We start from the raw sequence: 19185 nt of genomic DNA, 5'->3' as shown, positions 1-19185 counted from the left end.
GAGAAAAACAATTCAAAGAATCAAGACTGTCCTTTGGTGTTAACAAGATTTCTTTTGAAGCAAAAGGCTCACTCCCTCCTGTCTCCCCACCTCCCCTCCCGCCTCCAGTCTTAAGACTGCCTTCAGATGAGTGTCAGATGGTGAGGGCCCAGAAGCCCACATTGGTTTATTTAAATAAATAAAAAAAAATCCATGTTTAGGTCCCAGCATGTGGCAATGTGCTCCACTGTGATGACACTTCTCGTTTCTAATAATAGAGCAGATGAAGTAATATTGCAATTGATGTTCCAGGGGATTTGATTGGATAAGTGCATAAACTGTGGAGGGGAAGGAGGTTGTATGGCTGGATCACATTAGTATTCCTGTCCTATCAATGTGCGGGGCCGCGACCAACGTCAGCCAGACCCATTCCTTGCGTCTGCCAGTCCCGCCACAGATTCATTTGGGATCCTTAAACAGACGAGCCCATAGAGACTAGGGATCAAGACAGCCAATTAGGGCCAATTGCCTGCTGCTGGAGGGGCGGGAGGGTAAAGAGAGAGGGGTGGAGGGGGGGAGCGGGGGAGGGACAACCAGCCCAGCCAGGCCTGTCGACCGACGGTAGAGGGAGGGGAGAGACCACTGAGCGCCGCGGCGGGCAGACACGGAAGGACGAGCGACACCCCATCCCGCTCGCGGCTCCCCACACCTTTGCAAGCTGCACTCCCCGCACCCCCCCCCCGCCCCCCCCCATCTGAATGGAAACTCGGAACCGCCGGGCAGCGCGTTCCTCCTCACTTAGCCCGGCGATCCATGCCGAGAGGAAGGAGGTGCGAGCCCGCGCCAGCACCCAGCTCCCGGGACAGGGCCCGCAATGCTGCTGAGCAGAACTTGATCGCGCCCTCTCCTCGCTGCTAGGCGAAGCGATGCTGCACGGCCCGGCCAGCGCCACCCCGGCTCTCCTTCAGGCTGAAGGTTACCCAGCCGCGCAGCCAGCCCCAGCCTGGTGAAGCCGCCGGCGCGCCTCGGGTCCCGGCTCCGGCTGCTTGGCGGCGGCGGCGCGCAGGGCAACCACCGGGCCGCCCGCGCCGGGGCGCACTGCACCAGCGGGCTTCGGCTTGCTGGATGTGTATGCATGAGTTCTGCACCGAATGGGCGCAAAAAGCGCCCCAGCCGGTCCACTCGCTCCTCGATCTTCCAGATCAGCAAACCCCCGCTGCAGAGCGGGGATTGGGAGCGCAGGGGCAGCGGCGGCGAAGGCACCCACAAAACCCAACGAGCCCTGGACGACTGCAAGATGGTGGGTGAAAACGGCGCCTCTTTTCATTTTGATGTTTATTCCTCCGAGAGGGGGTGGGGTGGGGAGTCTTGCCTGTGCATCGTTTGCTTGAGTGCCAGCCACTCCCCACCCGCAGCTCCTCCGGGTCGATCACGTGCTCGTGTCCTATTTTTACATCTGCACACCCCCAGATTCGGGGTGACACCCAGGTCGTAATGACCCCACGGCCTCCTACGGGCTCTCGGGGAGCGCGAGCCCGGGGATGGGGTGCGGGGGGAGAGACAGAGGCTGTAGGTTGTGCCTCTAACACCCCCCTCCCCCGGGAGAATGGTGGACAGGAAAGCCAGGGTGATACTGGCTCGCGGGGCGGGGAGAGGGCTGGGGGGCTTGGAAAGCTGTGAAGGCAGCTTTGGAGTGAGACTGTAACAAACAGACCCAACCGAGCGCGCGGGGCGGGCGTCGCAGAGCCCACTGAGGTTTCGGCGCAGTGGCTGTGGCCAGTCTTTCCATCCTGTTTCCAAGCTGGGGCGGGGCAGGGGGGGGTGTTCAGGAGCTCCCCGCAGGTGGTGACCGGTTTGTCAGTTGCCCCTCATATGGGGTCTTTTCCCCTCGGGCTACTTCCGATCCTTGTTGTAGGGGGGGGGCAGAGGGCATCTATGCAGACAGCAGTGTCCAGCGTCTCTTTCTAGTGACCTGGGAGTGGCCTGCTAGCTCTCCAAATATGTCCTTGCTTTTCAGAAGCCGAGGCTCAGCCCATAGGGGCAAGTAGTTCTGCAAATAGAGCTTCCATGGCCAGGCTTGCCGATGGAAAACAAACATTTGCTTCGGACAAAGACACTCGGCATCTTTGTGTCACGCTTTAGACAAGTTCTAGGCTCCTTAGCTGGAGATGTAGGGAGCTGGCTTGAGAGGTCAGTGAAGTCCCATTGATGCACCACCACAATAGGAAACTTTTGTGACGACAAGTGTTTGGTGAAAGAAATTGGCTTCTTTTGCAGCTGGTCCAAGAGTTCAACACGCAAGTGGCCCTGTACCGAGAGTTGGTCATTTCTATTGGGGACGTCTCGGTCAGTTGTCCCTCACTCCGAGCGGAAATGCACAAGACAAGAACCAAAGGCTGTGAAATGGCCCGTCAGGCACACCAAAAGCTGGCTGCCATATCAGGGTAGGAAACCCGCGGCATTATTTGGTGATTTGTGTATATGACGCATGTTATGTTGACCCATTGTTAGTGGCCTAGGCCTCTGAGGTGATCTTAGCAAATCTGGGGTTCTAACCAATCACTCCGAGCTCAGAGATCAGGATTCTTTAGAGAGATCTAAACAAACTATAGGTGAAATCAGAATCTGAAGGCTATGCTATTTTCACACACACACACACACACACACACACACACACACTGCTGAAAGATTTTGTAAAGAATAATTTTTAATCAGCTGGCTTCTTATTGGAATTTGGGGGGGCAAAGGGAAATATTTGGTAATCTAGTTTGGTCATCAAGTAAAGTTAAATCACATCTTGCCTCAAGGTTATATTTTCATCTGCTATGGAACAAAAGGCAAAATCTTTGCTAAAACCCACATTTACTAGACTTATATTTACTCATTATTTACTCATATACCATGAGATAAATTCCTATAGTGCCTCTAAAAATAAAATCCATAAAATAAAATCTTAGCTACAACTTATTCTCTTTAATGTGGTATAAAAGAAAGGGAGGTTTGAATATAAACAAAGTTTTTAACAAACTGGAGAACCTTCAAATCCTTTTAATCACATTTTTTGATTCCCTAGCCCAAGTGAGGTAATAATAGAGTGAAAATTCTGTCCTGAGACACTTATCTATTGTTTGATCTCAATATTGGAAGAAAAGTTAAAGATTTATTAACAGTTGCTATTGTCAAGCTAGGCACTTACAGCAAGCTATCATAAGGTCTTTGTGAACTTGTGCAATTTAATTTAAGTGCTTGATTCAGTGATGATACAGCCTTTATCTGCTTATCCATGTAAGGCTTTATAAAAATGGAGCTCCTATCAGTGAGGATCAACTGGTAATGCTGCTCATTGATCACTTGTTGAAAACATCTAATTTCTCCTTGCCATCTTTCATACATTGACTTTCACTAATATACAGTTTACATATGGTGCTTTTCTTAAGAAATACATCACATTTGACAACAGGCAATTTATATCATGGAAAAAATCCATCTACCTAATGTCCTTGAAGTAAGGGATTAAAAATAGGTTACAAAACTCTTTGAGGTAGCGGTAATATAGAGAAACTTAATCTTTTCCTGTTACCCTGTATTTAACAGGAAGTAAATTTGGAAAGTAAAGAGGAAGTATTTCCAGAAATACAGCTGTGATAAACTCCAGATACCTGAAGAAGAAAATAAGGAGAAGCATAAAGGAGAGTCTTGATAAATAAAAATGTATAGAAAAATAATAACCCCAAAGGAAAGTATAGGAAAATTGATGTTGGGGCTGAAAATTGGCATCTCTGAAACCTTTGTGCCCAAGAATGTAGGATGGGGTCATATCCAGGATCACTTTAAGTTGAAATTCAAAATGAGGGCAAGTCTCCTCAGAGAAGGGGAACAGAAAAAAAAGGGTTTATTTTGCTGTAAGCATGAAATATAGCTCTTGTAAAGGAACAAGCCTAAAATTATTGAATAAAAGTTAAGTTTTGAAGATATGAGGTGGATTATATTTACGGTGGGTTTTGCAGCCCTTCAATGCTTGCTTACTTCTTATCTGACGGTAAATGTTAAGGGATGAGTTTTAGAAGAACTAGTGGGGGAAGGATGATGTTCTTAGATCTTTGCACAGGAGACACGAAGTCCACAAAATGGTCTAGGATAGAATTTGACACATTTTTCCTTTAAAAATTAATTAAATGAAGCTTTGCATTCTTTATAAACAATGACAGCACTATAACAAAAGGAAATCCCTTTAGTTCCTCACCATCTGGACTCCATTAATGAAGGATGTGATTCCCTTTGGTGGAATTCTGTTTCTGATATGGTTTGTTATAAGGGTTCTCATTTCAAGCTTGGTGTGAAGGCTGGTATGGAGACTACAAGATTCCCTTGAAATACCAAGGGTCAGGAGAGCAAAGGTTCTTGGGGAAAGTAGATAGAAAGCCTACATTTCTTGAATGTGCACTATTTGTTTCACAATCCAGCTAATTAACAGATTTAACAGCTAATTAAGTGTTAATAATGTTAACATATGGATAAACTTTAAAGAAAATAGGTTAACTGAAAGAAGTCACACAATACCACATATTATATTACTCTGCTTATGAAATGCCCAGAAAACTTAAATATATAAGGTCAGAGAGTAGATTAATGTTATTTATTTTCTGGTACTGGTGATAGCAGTTAGTAAATGAAGATGAGCACAAAGACTGTTTTTTTTTTTGCTGTCGTTTGTGTTTATTTTTCTTTTTATTATTAGAATTTTATTGTCTTTAAATAGTTGTTCAAAGGAGTTACAATTCAGCATGCCAGTTTTTTAGAATAAAGTACCTTGATCAATGTCACTCCTTTCACTATGCTATTTCTCCCAGCCCCACCCATTCCCTGAGTTTTCCTAGTTATATTTTCACATACATACATTGAATATTATAACTGCATTCTCTGATGGCTTCTCTCTTCATTTGTCTACCTTTCTCCCCCTGACATCACCTTAGCCCCTAAAATTAAAAGTTCCACGTCCCTGGTATTCATTTTGTTAGGGTGAAAGTTAGTTGTTCAAAGGAGTTATACCGCTGGAATTCTCATGTGCATATACCATACATTATGTTCTGAAGAATTTTCTAGATAGAAATTTCCCCAAGGGGTATGAAAGGCCCTGTGCCTGTATACCTTACAACTTATATAAACATGTAAATGTTTAAAAGTAGCTAAGTTTAAAATATTTTCTTTGTGTAAGACAGCCCAGACTTCATAAAATTTGCATAAGACTCCCCAAATCTCAAGCTTTATTCTGTGTGACATTGGACAAGTCTGTTGAATTCCCTATACCTTGAAAAGAGAGGATTAGATTGAATACCTTCGCAGTCTCCTGCCTTTATCATCCTGGTATTCTACATTAATTGATGTGGAATCACATGGATTTTTGTTTACAGAACTGAGCTATGAAAAATGAGAACCGCACAGGGAGCTTGATAATTAAATTCCAAAAATAATTGATGGTATCTGAACATATACTTCATTCACAAAAGGAATCTTCCTTTCCCAGTGGCTTTGGAAAGCAATGACACAGATATCCTAGAGATATACAAGTACAGATATTAGATTTTTGCCTGCTAGCAATAATTTCTTGACCAGCCAGGCTTATGTTTCTCTCCTTTCCCACCACCCCCTCCTGCCACCCATTAGTCTGTTTTGATCTTATTTCTTTTCTATTCAACTCTATGATCTCCAGTCCTACTTCTCACTGGTTGGAAGTTAGGAAGCAGGAGAAGGAAGGGAGAAAGAATAGAGAACTCTCCCTTTTGACCCCGTATACAAGACCACCGTAGTTTCATGGGGTGGGATATTGTGAAGAAGAACTTGACAGTCATAGAGGCAGCTCTCCCAGCTTTCTTTGAACCATAAAATGAAGCAGGTCTTAAGTAGGCAGATACCTGTGGTCCATGGAGACATGTGGTTGGTAAACATACCAACTCTATCCTTTATTTTCATTTCCTATGGATGACTGGTATTTTATGGATGCAGGCATCTCCAGCATTTCCCTGTATGTCTATGTTGAATTTTCCCCTTCATACAAGGACAGCAGTCATATTGAATTAGGAGCCCACTGTACTCCAGTGTGACCTCATTAAAATTTATTATACCTGCAGTGAGCCTATTTCCAGAAAAGAGTCACCTTCTAAGTTACCAGGAATTAGGACTTTAACATGTGAATTTGAGGAATACATAATTTTACACACAACAGAATATCTTGTGCTGTTTGCAGCATAATGTACACTTAGGGGTTTTTTTTGCCTATAGGAGAGGTAGGAAATCAAGGTGCACTTTTGCCTGGGGCCTTCTATAACCTCCCTCCACACATGCACAAAAAGATGTCTTACGGCCTGTTGCAATATTACAGTTTATCTTAGCAGTAGAGTTTTTGATTATGGGAATAAAATATTTCTTGCATGGAAATGATACATTCACAAAGGTACTAAATCTCCATTAATGGCTAGCACTTCACTCTGAACAATCTAACTAGCTGTCTCAGAAGGTGGAACAAAAGCATAACTAGAAGGGGGGATACTGGGCAGAGTCGGTAAAGCACCTAATGGTCCATACATGGAGCACCACCCACTTTCTCTGCAGGACGGAAAGGACTGGGAAGATGGTACTCTTTCCGTGGTGATAATACTATTGCATAGTGACCACAAGCATGCACTATAGCAAGAGACCAGGCACTGAAGCACATCAGATTTAAAAAGGGCCACTAAGCTCAGTGTGATAGGGAACCTAGACAATTGCTTTCCTATTGCCTTGAAGTTTTGCCTCTTTGTTTGGAACAGACCTATTGACTTGTACCTGGTTAGTGTTTTCTTAATAGATGTTCCAATGAGAGAGAGAGAGAGAGAGAGAGAGAGAGAGAGAGAGAGAGAGAGAGACCTAAGACAAACTTTAGGAAACTACACTGTCACTTTATTATTTAAATGAAAAAGCTCAAGGGAGTAAATTTATCTTTTATTCATCGTTGTATTCTGAGTGGTAAGCTCAGTGATGGCATGTAGATCTTGTTTGTTCACTAAATTTATTTGGTATTTTTAAGTTATGTACCTAAAGTGAAAACTTTAGTAAGTCATAAGATATAATATAGATATATATTATGTACACATACACACATAATCTCTCTCTATACACACACATACACATACATATACTACACTTGTAAAATCAGCTTTTTTATTGGGATAAAGCACCCAAGCTTTTACATAGAACTGATTTAGTAAATAAATGTCTCTGGTCTATTGGAAGATCAGATCCAATCAGATTTACAAAAAAATCCACCTAACGTTTGTAGCTATAGACAAATAGTATGCTAATAGTCCACCCTAGTGTCACTGAGTTAGGGCAAAGGGAGATAGACACATACTATCCCAGAAGAAAAAAACATACTTCTAGTGTATTATTCACTCACCCAAGTTATCTTAGTGTTCCCCGACTCAGAATCCCTGAGTTACCAAAGCCTCCCAGGTTTCAGCTTTTGTAGAATCTACTGTGCCCTCTACCCTGCCTTCCTTCCCCCATTTCAGTTCCAACTTCTTAGTACAGAATGGACCCTCCCACCCATCCACGAACTGTGGGGCCTCCTACTTATCTCTTTGCCTGCAGTCTTTCACCTCTTGTCCTCAATTTATTCACTAGATCCAGGCTAATCCTCCCCAAATGCTCCTCTGATCTCATTATTTCTTTGCTCTAAAACTCCCAAAGACTGTCCATTGCCTAAAGCGGTGTTCTTCAGATGTGATCCCTCTATTGTCTGTGTTGGAATCACCTGCTTTTGGACCTAAAGAACTAAAAACCTCTGAGAGGGAGGCCTAGAAATCCAAATTGTTAACAAGCCTCACGGCTCCCCCAGGAGATTCTGGAACCAGCTACATAACAAGCCTGCGGGCCTAAGGCATTGATTCTAATCCTGGACAGCACAGGGGCACTACTAGGGTAGCATAAACATTTTCTAGTGCTTGAGCTCCAGATTTAATTGGTCTGGGATGCAGCCTGGACGTTAGGAGCATTACTTAAAGCTTCCTATATCAGCATCTGCATCAGAAGGAACTATATTTAGCTATATTTAACAAAAATTGCAAGGCAGCAATTACCTAAATACACCGGAGTTTATTCTTTCAAAGAAGAGCCCTAGAATGAATAATCCAGAACCCAGTGTGGTGGCTCATGAAACCATGGTTGTGTCTCTCAGTCTTAGTTTATGACTTCTGCCCTCAACTTCACTTTCCAGCCATCAGGCTCAAGGCTAGAAGAAGGATGAGAAGAGGAAAGACAAGAAGCCATACTCCCTGCTGGATCAGTTGTCTTTAACCAGTTCCTAAAAGAACTTCCGGAACACCTAACTGTACATGCGCAATACAATCTTTTTCCATTGCTACCTTAAATAAAATTAGGACAATATTACTAAGAGAGAAAGTAAACATTGGGAAAGAGCTAACAATGTTTGGCATAGTACCGTGCCTTAATTTTTCTGAACGTGGCTTTTACCATTTAACTTCTAGACTCTCTACTTCAAACTGATCTACTTTTATTTTATTGTCTGTGTAAGAGGATAACATGATAAAATTAGTCTAGATACATATCTTCTACATGTACAAGCTCAGCTAAAGACATAATTCTCTCTTCTGAATGTCAAGGTCTTACTTACAGTTTCATTATATCTGCCTGCTTCTCACACTGAAAATCAGAAGAGAGGGAAGTAACCTAACAGGATGAAGGAAATTGTGCACAGAAATGAAACAGACACAGAGAGAAGATAGGTTGACAAAACACAGAAAGCTCAGGAAGTTAGGTAAGGTGCCTTTGAAAGGACTTGAGTGTAATTTTCATGAGGCAGGATATGAAAATGGATAAGGCCTGGAAGAATACAAGTAATGGCACTCAAGATAGCAGTTCTTAAAAACTCATATGACAGGGAATGGGACTCTTAAAACAATTAACCTTTCTATGGTAAATTAAAAAAACATTCATTGAGTTAAACTCTGACGAGCTATTATGAATAAAAAGGTGGGGAGGTAGTTACACAATTCAAGAAAGCAGGACAACCTGCAAGGTGATCTACAGATGAGTCTATTAAAGGAAGTTGAACCTGAATCTCAGTATCTCTTGCAAACTATACTATAAAGTTAGGTCATTAACTATATTTAACCTAAATTGTTAACCTACTCAACACATAGGATAGTGTTTGCTGTTGGAAAGCATGTCTCCTTCTGAGAATGCACCATATATGTATTCTTTCAGGTGCCCTGCACAAATAGCACCATCAGCATTCATGCTGATGGTGGGGTGGGAGGGAAGCCTAGAAAGAGATAAGCAAAACAGACTAATTTTGATAGTGATAGCTGCAACGATCAAAATAAAACAGGATCATATTATTAAAGATTAGAAGTGCCTATGGATTTTTTTTATAGAACAGTTAGAAAGGCCCTTCTTAAAAAGTGACTTCTGCCCTGACAGCTGACCTTGACAAGGGACAATTTGTGTAGTAATCTTTGAGAGAAAAGAATTTTAGGCAGAGGGGAAAAGAGGTAAGAAAGAACTGAACTTGCCATATCTGAGGAGAAGAAAGAGGACTAGATTATCAGCTCCGAATTTTATAAGTAACACAGGTCAAACATCAGTGATTTAAGCACATAAGCGTTTCTTTTCCTCATATTTAAACCCAAGGAATAGGAGGGGGAAAACATTGATGTTCACGATTTCCCTGGTGTTCAGGGATATCAGGACTGAGATTTCTGTAGTATGCTACACCCTTTCCATTAAGGTCATGACCTTGCTGTTGCAACTCCAGAAATTTTATCTGTAATCTGGAAAGTAAAGAGAGCGAGGAGCAAAGATATAAGCTAGTTAAATGTGTCCCTTTCTAAGGAACAGTCTCAGAAGATTCAGCAACTTGCATAAATATCTGATTGGCCAGGACTGTGTCATATGCCTTCCCTAGTTGCAACTTTTATAGTTCGATTTACATATATCTCTCTTCACAGCCATCTAGAGAGAACAAAAACTTCCTTAATTTATAAGCCTTTCTTTTGCTCACTGAGGGCTATATCTGCATCTGTAGTAAGCCGGAGGAAAGGTAAAATAGAGAGCTTGAATATGAGAAGGAAAAAGATGTGGGAATGGGGAGAAAGTGGGAGGAACTTTCTCAGCATCTCCTTCTCCCTCCTGACTGTTTCCTCCTGCGTTTGTGTGTTCCTTCATTGATTTATTAAACATTGAGCACTGATTATGGAGTAGGCATGATCTAGGCTATAGAAGTATAAAGATGAATAAAACATAGTTCCTGGCCTTGAGAATTTGATTGCCTCACATCTACCTAGAGATAGGCTTGTGAAAAATCACTGCAAATCATTGTCATTGATGCTGCAATAGAAATGTCCAGAGAATATAATAGGGGCCTAAAGGAGGTAGCAATCAGCTCTGCTTTGGTACATGTGGTGAAGAAGAAAGGCGTCAGAATGGTTGTGATGCTACCTACCTGAGCCTCACCTCACCATTATACTTATTCCTTGTGCCTTGGGTATCCTGCTTTGAGTAAACCTCAGGAGAAACCATTCAATCTTGAATCAAGAGCAAACCGATTTAAGAGTTTGTATTATTTGTCATTTGTTTTATTTTGAGACAGGTGCTTGCTCCATTACTTATGCTGGCCTAGAATTCTTAGGTACAAACAATCCCTTAGCTTACCAAGTAGCACAAACTACAGGCCCAACCGATGTAGTGAGAAATAGGGTTTAAGTGTGCTAAGAACCTACTATGTGTTGCATATTCTTGGTGCATATTGTTTCATGTGTAAATGAGTTCATTTGAAAACAATATTTAATTACAAATGAGATAATATTTTTAGAGTTTGACATGCTGTTTGGGGAGCATATTTGCCTGCATGGAACAGAGATCATTCAGTCTCTTCATAAAGTGACTTACTCATAAAGCCAGCTATATAACTTGGTTGGAAATTAAATTATTTCAAGAATGTCAAGGTTTTGGTGCTCTTTGGAGTTTTCCCTGATGAGTCCTGGTTGGTAGATCACTTCAGAGCAAATTAGGTTACTAGCTATCTCCACATTCTAAGTGAAACACAGACCAAAACTTTCCAGAACAGCAAAATTGTTATTTTTTTAAAAAATCTCCATTACAAGCCAGGTGCCAGTGACGCACACCTGTAATCCTAGCTACTCAGGCTGAGATCTAAGGATTGCTGTTTGAAGCCAGTCCTGGCAGGAAAGTATAAGACTCTTATCTCCAATTAATCACTAAAAAAACTGTAAGTGGCACTGTGGCTCAAAGTGGTAGAGTGCTAGCCTTGAACAAAAGGAGCTCAGGGATAGCACCTAGGCCCAGAGTTCAAACCCCAGGATTGACAAAAAACAAAAACAAAAAACAAAACTCTTACACTGTGAACTGAGGTTCGGAACATTAAGGCATTTAGTCACAATATCTTGTGAGGTTAGGCTTTGAACAGTGGTCTCTCTGGAACCTGCAACTTTACTCTTTTTCCACCAGACCCTTTCCTTTCTTGGACTGTCCAGGATTGCTTCCCTTTCCTTCCATTGCCTTAAGACTATTATTTCCACTCAGAATCTCTCTCCTCCCCTGAACACACTTCACAAGGATCTCTTCAGCTGGTACACAGCTGATTTGAGAGTCTTCTAAGGTTTGTTCAAAAGAGGAAAACAGGCAGGAAGGAAAAATAACAAAATTATGGACTTACTGGAACTGCCAGGAAACAGCAATGAATGTTGGTTCTTCACTCTTGAGGGCTCAGCATTTTGCTCTGGACCCTGATTTTTTTTTTTTAGATTTATCCCAACCATAAGCACACCCACTTAAATTGCTTCTTCCTTAAGCATCTTTTTTTTTTTTTCTTGACCGACAAGGCAAGTGCTAGACATAACCCTGTAGGACATTGGCTCAGGTTTGGATGAGCTGAATTCTGGATATTTCAAGAATCAACCTGCTTTCTTTCAGCAGATGATATTTTAGCAGAAGTAGGACATCTATCACCACAATGACATTGGCCACCCAGGTCTCCTCCAGGACACCAATGGGTATAGCAGGTAAAAAGAGAAATAAAGGGGAAAGTGAAGAATGGTACCAAATACTGGAAGAACTGATAGGATTGACTGACAGCTTCTGTAAGGGGACCAGAACTCTAAGAAAGAAGTATTTCCATACTTGACATTCATTTACCCACTGGGCTGAAGAAATATTCAAAGCTGATAGTTGTTTTTTCTTTCAGATATTCTTCATCAGTAAACAGATACTTTTGCATTTTTGTCTTCAATATGATATTGCTATTTTTCAATCATCTGAAACATTTCTGTTACATTGCTATTTTTCAATTATCACAAACAGTTCTATTTCTGCTGCAATAAAAAATCCCCCTTTTTTCCTCACAAAAATATTTTTAAAAAAACAAAATAAAAACATTTTCCCCTCAGAATGATCCCTGATGTACATAGTAAGCAATTTTTCCTGAGTTTTGTACCTTAACCATTAGTAACTGTAAAGTGTCTACCCCTACTAGTACTTGATTAAGTTTCATGAGACTGTATTTGTTTTAAAGTTGTGAGGATCTTAGCTTGAATCCTGATCTCAAATCATGGCCAGTATAAGCAAGGCCTTCTCTCTGACCATCACAAAGTCTTCATTCCCAAGTGAGCTAGATGAGATAAAGAAATGGCCAGAATCATTTTGGGTCTGTGGTTAGGGAATTATAGTTAGGATGAGGACAGCTGTCCCTTCCATAGAAGAGGGAAATGCTCAGCCTACTGGAGGGTGAGAGAAGGTCTCTCTCCAGCTGGGTCAGTTCCCTTGACCAGAGCAGATGGCTACAATCCCAGAATTCATCATTCTCAGAGCATAGCTGTGGGAAAGATCAGTCACCTAAGGACATTCAAGAAACCTCTGAGAGCACAGTCAGAAGAGAGAGTTAAGTAGCCATTGCTGTCAACATGCAATTGGGAGTCAAGGCAGAATTCATTGCTCTCCCGTGAATAACTTCACACGGACGAGCAAGATTGGACAGAGATTGCTGTGCCTTTCAAACAGGGTGACACCCAGGAATGTTTTCCCCTTTTAAGCCAAAGCTGAAGTTTGATCGCAAATGGCTACATCTGTTAGTACTGTACCATGCTTGAATAATGAGGGAACTGCTCAGATTACTTTAGGCCACAGCCTCCACCGTTGTGCAAAATCACTCGGCAAATGTTCTTTCCATAAAACAAGCCGTCTCAACTGTTTTTATATTCATAAATTCAATCTTTTGTTTTCTCAGGATGAAATATGCTTTAAGCTACCAAATCTGTTCAGATTCGGAGGTATTTCATTCTCTAAGTTTTTTCTCTTCTTCTTTATTTTGTATTAGCTTGTTGGTCAGGCACCACTGCAGATCTTACTTCTTAAGTGAAAACATGAAGCAAGTCCAGGTATCTACTTAGGTTTATTCTTTTCCAAGGCAGTGCCATTACAGTTCATCCCAGGGAAAGTCAGGCTTCCTGCTTCAGTATGATTAAAGTATTCTCCGGCTTCTGAGAAGGAAATTCTGTGGGATGTGAGGGGGAACAAGGCAAGGCAGGGGAATGATTCAGCTGGAAAAAAAAGAAAGAAAATGGGGAAGGAAGGCTGAATTAGTTCTCTGAGAACTATGCTGACTAAGGAGTTGGTACTGCCAAGAGATGAAAGAATGGAGTTGAAGGAAATCTCCAGGTTCAGAGTCAAGAAGTTGGAGAGAGTGTACAACTCAAGATCTCTAACCTGAGGACCTACATGGGCCCAGGCAGGTGCTGTGGGGGTGGTGAATTGTAATCACAGGCCTGTGCAGCTGAGACAGGTGGTTTCATTGATTGCTGATTTTGATATGAAATGTGGGTCAAGTGTGCTATTTTTGCAGCTTATTTTTCTTAAGCGACTCTATGAATTTGTGGTTGTGTGTGAAATCTCAAGGTTTTTCTATGTTGACTAACAGGAAATTTCTTTTGACTAGTGGACCCTCAGCCTGTGTCTAGCTCTGATAATTATCACCTGCCTATTTGCTCAGAATATTTATTTGCAGGTTGTTGGTTAGGTATAATTAAATGCCTGAATGTTTTATTGTTTTGTGTTTGCATTAGTCACTGTGAACTTTCTCACCTTCTTAATTTCTTTATTGTCTTCACAATGCTACATTGTGGAACATTAAAGCTTGTCAATATGTCTTACCGTATTTAATTTTTAAAAAACCCTAAAATATAGAAAAAGGAGAATGCATTTTGGCTTTGAGTCATTAGTTAATGTAGGCCAAACTCAGTTAATTAGCCCTAGGAAATTAAGCATTTCTGGAACTGAACCTAAGAAAATAAATGGTATTTGTACTTTTGTCCTAAAGTCAAATTGTTTGAAAGGCCTCTCTATTTTGCCAAGAAGATAATTATTTAAATTATCATATGGCTTACATATTATTCTCTTACATCAGACAGGAGCCCATTAATCTTATTACAATCAAGATCAAGATAAATGGTCTGCCAGGTGTTATAAGAGGTTGAGATCCACATCCATGCCAAATATTGAGATGCATTTTTTATTTTAATCAAATGAGGCCCTGAGGGAAGAAATTCTCAACCTGATTTCTTGCTATTTATATGATTTAGTAGCTGGTAGGGTTTAGCTGAAAGACAACACTGTGTATGAAATGCTGACAAATTTCAATGTGTACAAAAGAGTTATAGCCATTTCTATATAACTATTTCTGAATTCTCAGCAGAGTGCTCATTCTATGACCATTTTTTTCTGCTTACAAGTATAGAATCAATGTCAAATTTTTCTAATACTCAACTTGTTCCTATTCTAAGACTCAAGATTGAATGGCACCCAAAATATTATCCAGTCTTCTTTTGCTTTTCCCTCTACTTTCTTCTTCTTCCTCCAATCAAATGAAATAAACACTAGCGAGAAGACCAGGTCTAGAAAGGCATAGATGTGACCTGCAAGGGGAAAATGTTTCGAGAAGAAATTTGGATAGAAGCTGGATCATATACTGACCTATAAGTTCATAAAAATTCCAAGACACATATAGTCTATGACAATCTAAGTTTGCCTTGGTTGTTCTTTATGCTCGTGGATTCAACACCTATACCTGAGTTCAGCATCACTATTTCAAACACCAAAATTATATTGCTAATGCAATTATAACTGCTGAGATCAGGTGGTTCCCCAATTCTTAAGCTTTTGGAGTTCTTTAAATTTTTTTATTATTGCTTATAATTATAATTATTATTATTTTGCTGGCCCTGGGACTTGAACTCAGGTCCTGGGCTCTGTCCCTAAGCTTCTTTTGCTCAAGGCTAGTGCTCTACCACTTGAGCCACAGCACCACTTCCTACTTTTTCTGAGTAGTTTATTGGAGATAAGAGTCTCACGGGCTTTCCTGCCTGGGCTGGCTTTGAATGGCGATTCTCAGACCTCAGCCTCCTGAGTAGCTAGGATTACAGACATGAGCCACCAGCACCTGGCTTAGTATTATTTATTATTCTGTAAGTCCCCAAAGAAAGGGTGCACATGAGCCCATAATCGATGTGATACCATAGGAATCACGGAGCAACTATAGTTATTATCTCCATATCCTGCTTCTGCTTCTGCTGTCTGTGCCCACTACCCATGAGACACCTCAGCCCAGCTTCCACAGCATCATCATGGCAAATCCAGGTGATGAAGTAGTCTTTCAGTCCTCTGGTAACAACTCTAGGGTGGTAGAGTGGTGCTGGTGGCCATCCTAAAGTGAGGAGAATGGCTTCTGTTCCATCTCCATGCAGCAGAGTTGGCACTTGAAAAGGCTCTGCTTACCAACTGCAGGCATATTTATTAATGTGTCCACCTCTACTCCATCCCACTGAATCTATTCTAGGGTTCAGGCATTAGATATCATTCACTTCACAACTGTCTGCTTCTAGGTCTATTTCTGAATGCAAATTTATTTCCCCACCCTTCAAGGGACAAATTAGATGCTTTGAGCATATTCATGAGGTACAAATTCTAGCAATGGCGGTAGAAAAGGATAACAAAAGGGCCAGCGATAAGGAAGGGAGGGTGTCTTTGATGAGAGGACATCATCACCCTAGCTCAGCCAACTGAGTCAAATAGACAATTGAGAGAACAGTTCCTGGGCTCCCATTCCCTCCCAGGTTTCTCATGAAGCCCCTTAGTCTTCTTATCACTGCAGTTGCCCTCCAACTGCAGAGCTAACGTGGGTGCTGGGTAATGTCTTTTATTTCCTGGACCCTTTGAAGCCCCTGCTTACCCTTCACTGGCTAAATGGAACCCACAATCACTATGGGTATTCTAGTGCTTTATAGAAAGTGCTTCCATGGTCATTTAACCATTTCTAGGCTTCTATGAGCTGGAAATCAACATCCCTACTTTACATACGAAAGCTGTCAGGGGAAAGACAAGTTCCTACAGTCACACAGTTTGGGTGCTTACAAGGAGAGCTGGCAGGAGAAGCCACTGCCCTTGATGTCCAGCCCATGACCTTGCCCATTCCTCCATAGCATCCCTCTCCTGTCATCCCATTCTTTGTCTTTAAGGGATTTCTGGGCTAGATTAAGCAAATTATTCTATCTTTTGTTATTATTCTATCTCCTTCATTTTTCATTCTTCATTTGCCTTCAGTTGTAGTTCTAATGAATTATGCAAATCTCAAGAGTCCTGATCACAGGAGAGACAGCAGGAAGTCCCCAGAAGCAAATCTACCACAAGAGAGAAGCAATCTAACCCTTCTCTGTCATTTCTAATGGAATGGTGCTTGGTGCTTGGGTAACACTTGAAGCCCTGGAGGAGGCATATATGCAGCTCCATTTAACAGTCTATCACTGGATCCTAGAATTGTGCAGTCCAGTGAAATTTCTTTCTTCTCCAAGTAAATGGGAGTCATGGCAAACAGTCTTTAGCTAGCAGTCTCTGGCTTGGAAAAGTGATGGGCGAGCTTCATTTTCCCTAGCCTCGAGGCATACTCCACTTCCAACTCCACTGAAGCCAGGAAGGGGCAACATGCAGTGCTGGCCAAGTGATACCTCTATTGAGCAGTTGGATCTGAGGCTACAGACGCTCAACCCAGCTTACTGTGGCAGTGAGCAATGAATAATACCTGTTAGATACTTCCTAATGCTTTGCAGAAATATACCCTAAGGCTCTTGGACATGCCAGGAGTGGCTGGCTCCATTCAAGCAGGTAGGCATTCAGGTTAGTTGAGATCTGAGAGCTAATGCTGATGCCTTTATAGTTCTGAGTACAAGTGGGAAAAGCCTAACACAGGTCAATTTCCATTAAATTGTTGCTCTTCATTTGCTTTCCAGCCCTTCCCCTGTACCAGTTTTAAAGCAAGCACTCGAAGTTCTCTACAACCGAGTGGGTTACAAAAATATATACTTCTCCACTTTTCAAGACCAAATACCCTGTGAAAATTGACTAAGAAGTCACCAGAGTGATGCACTCAAATACTGTTAGCTCAAGAAAGTGTTGTTTTGAGAGGCTTTATTATCCAGTTCCCTTTTAACTTGCGAAAAGCTAATGCTGAGATGTTGGGACAGCTCTGTGAGAGGTCTTGAATTGAGCAGCCATCTGGGATTCTGAGCACTGTGACTCTTAACCCTGCTGCACTTTGATCTGAGCTCCACCTCAGATCAATTAAATCAAAATGTCTTTCAGCGAGAGAACGATCAGATAGATACCCAAACATTAAAAAACAACAAAACAAAACATCAATTCTGTTCTACAGGTGGTTTGAGAAATCACAGTGGGGACTGACAGCTGGTGTCAAGAGGCCAGAAGCAGTCATCAGAAGATCCCATCTGTCGCCTCTGCCCAGCCTCTGTGTAATTTTGATCAATTCCTGACCATTTGAACTGTAATTTCCATATCATTTCTGAGTTTCCTTTAGGCTGCAAAAATCTGTATGTTCATTACAGTTTTTCTTGTAACAGTGAAAAACAAGGTATGATCTACATCTCCAACAGAAGATTGATTAAACAAATAATGATATACACAGTTATTCCAGTACTATGTAGACAGCTGAAGTGGAATTAAAATGAAATAGCAGATTATAAAGCCATTTATGACCTCACTTTTTGAAATAAAATGAAATACACATAGTTATAGCTAGCTATATAGTTACAAGTAGTTATATCTAAACTTTACATATAGTTACATAAAGTTACTGAAATGGCAAAAAATCATTTCTCTAGGCAAACCACAATCTTCCAAATTATCTTTTTCATTCATCATTTCAGATATAATTCTCTTTCTCAAGACTGCAATAAAAGTATTATCAATGAATCTAGTTCTTTGGGTCAAGGAATACTGGAATGATAATTAGTGGCATTTATTGAACACATGTCTGATGTTTTGCTAAGCATTTAATTATCAGGAAAACCCAGTGAAATTGATATATAAAATTACATATACAAAAATATCCTATATTTGAGAGTGTACACCAAAATTTTCCTTTCTGAATAAGTGACTTATTGTCTTCTTTTTATGTATTTGTGTTTCTAGTTAACAGAGGGAAATCTATTCATGCCATCAAGTTATGAATGTCAGTATTGAATAAAATGTTCTGGGGTTTGGGAGATGCGGAGCAGCAAAGCCCAGGCCTTATCCCTGCAAGTGCAAATGCTCCGCCACTGACCCATATCACTAGCCCTTGTGTTTTAGCTTCTATATGTATTAAGTAGTTTTAAAAAAAAAAGAAATCTGCTGATTTTGTTGTTCCCCTAGGTTACCTACAAAAGCCTATCAGTCTTAGCCTTGTTCAGCTTCCTAAAAAACAAAGATCGAGGGAGATGGCAGAAGAATGGAGAAAGCATTTCTCACATGGGTTGTGTTCTGAGTCCTGTTGGAGATGATGCCCTGCTTTCCTTGGACAGAATACTGAGAGAGAAGTCAGGAGTGAGAAAGACAGGAAGCCCGAGACTCCAAAGTCTGGTCATACTTTTTGCCTGGGATATCGGTAGTTATGAAGATAAAATCCAAGACATCAATGAAAGTAACTTACTTCCGCCACAACTGTTCAACACATTTACATTTACTCACATGTGCTTTTATGAAGTAAATGTGTTACTTGGGCAGAGCAAGATTTTAATTCTATACTACCTAATATTACCAAACTAGGACATATCTCAAGCACATTAATATTAGGTCGAAGCCGAAGAATTT

General features: G+C 41.2%; 1 protein-coding gene across 1 annotated transcript in view; it reads left to right on the top strand.

Annotated features, from left to right (window-relative positions):
* The first annotated feature begins 767 nt into the window (after positions 1-767).
* Rgs7bp (regulator of G-protein signaling 7 binding protein) overlaps positions 768-19185 on the top strand; it is an 86278-nt gene continuing 67860 nt past the window's right edge. The window contains exons 1-2 of the mRNA XM_013025257.1: positions 768-1279; positions 2257-2423. Of these exons, the coding sequence (XP_012880711.1) occupies positions 1115-1279; positions 2257-2423 (332 nt within the window). The 5' untranslated portion in view covers positions 768-1114. The remainder of the gene's footprint in view (positions 1280-2256; positions 2424-19185) is intronic.

The sequence above is a fragment of the Dipodomys ordii genome, unplaced genomic scaffold (assembly GCF_000151885.1).
Source record: "Dipodomys ordii isolate 6190 unplaced genomic scaffold, Dord_2.0 Scaffold83, whole genome shotgun sequence".
In the NCBI taxonomy this organism is placed as follows: domain Eukaryota; kingdom Metazoa; phylum Chordata; class Mammalia; order Rodentia; family Heteromyidae; genus Dipodomys; species Dipodomys ordii.
Note: the sequence above shows the minus strand (reverse complement) of the source record. Positions and strands in the feature narration are given on the sequence as shown.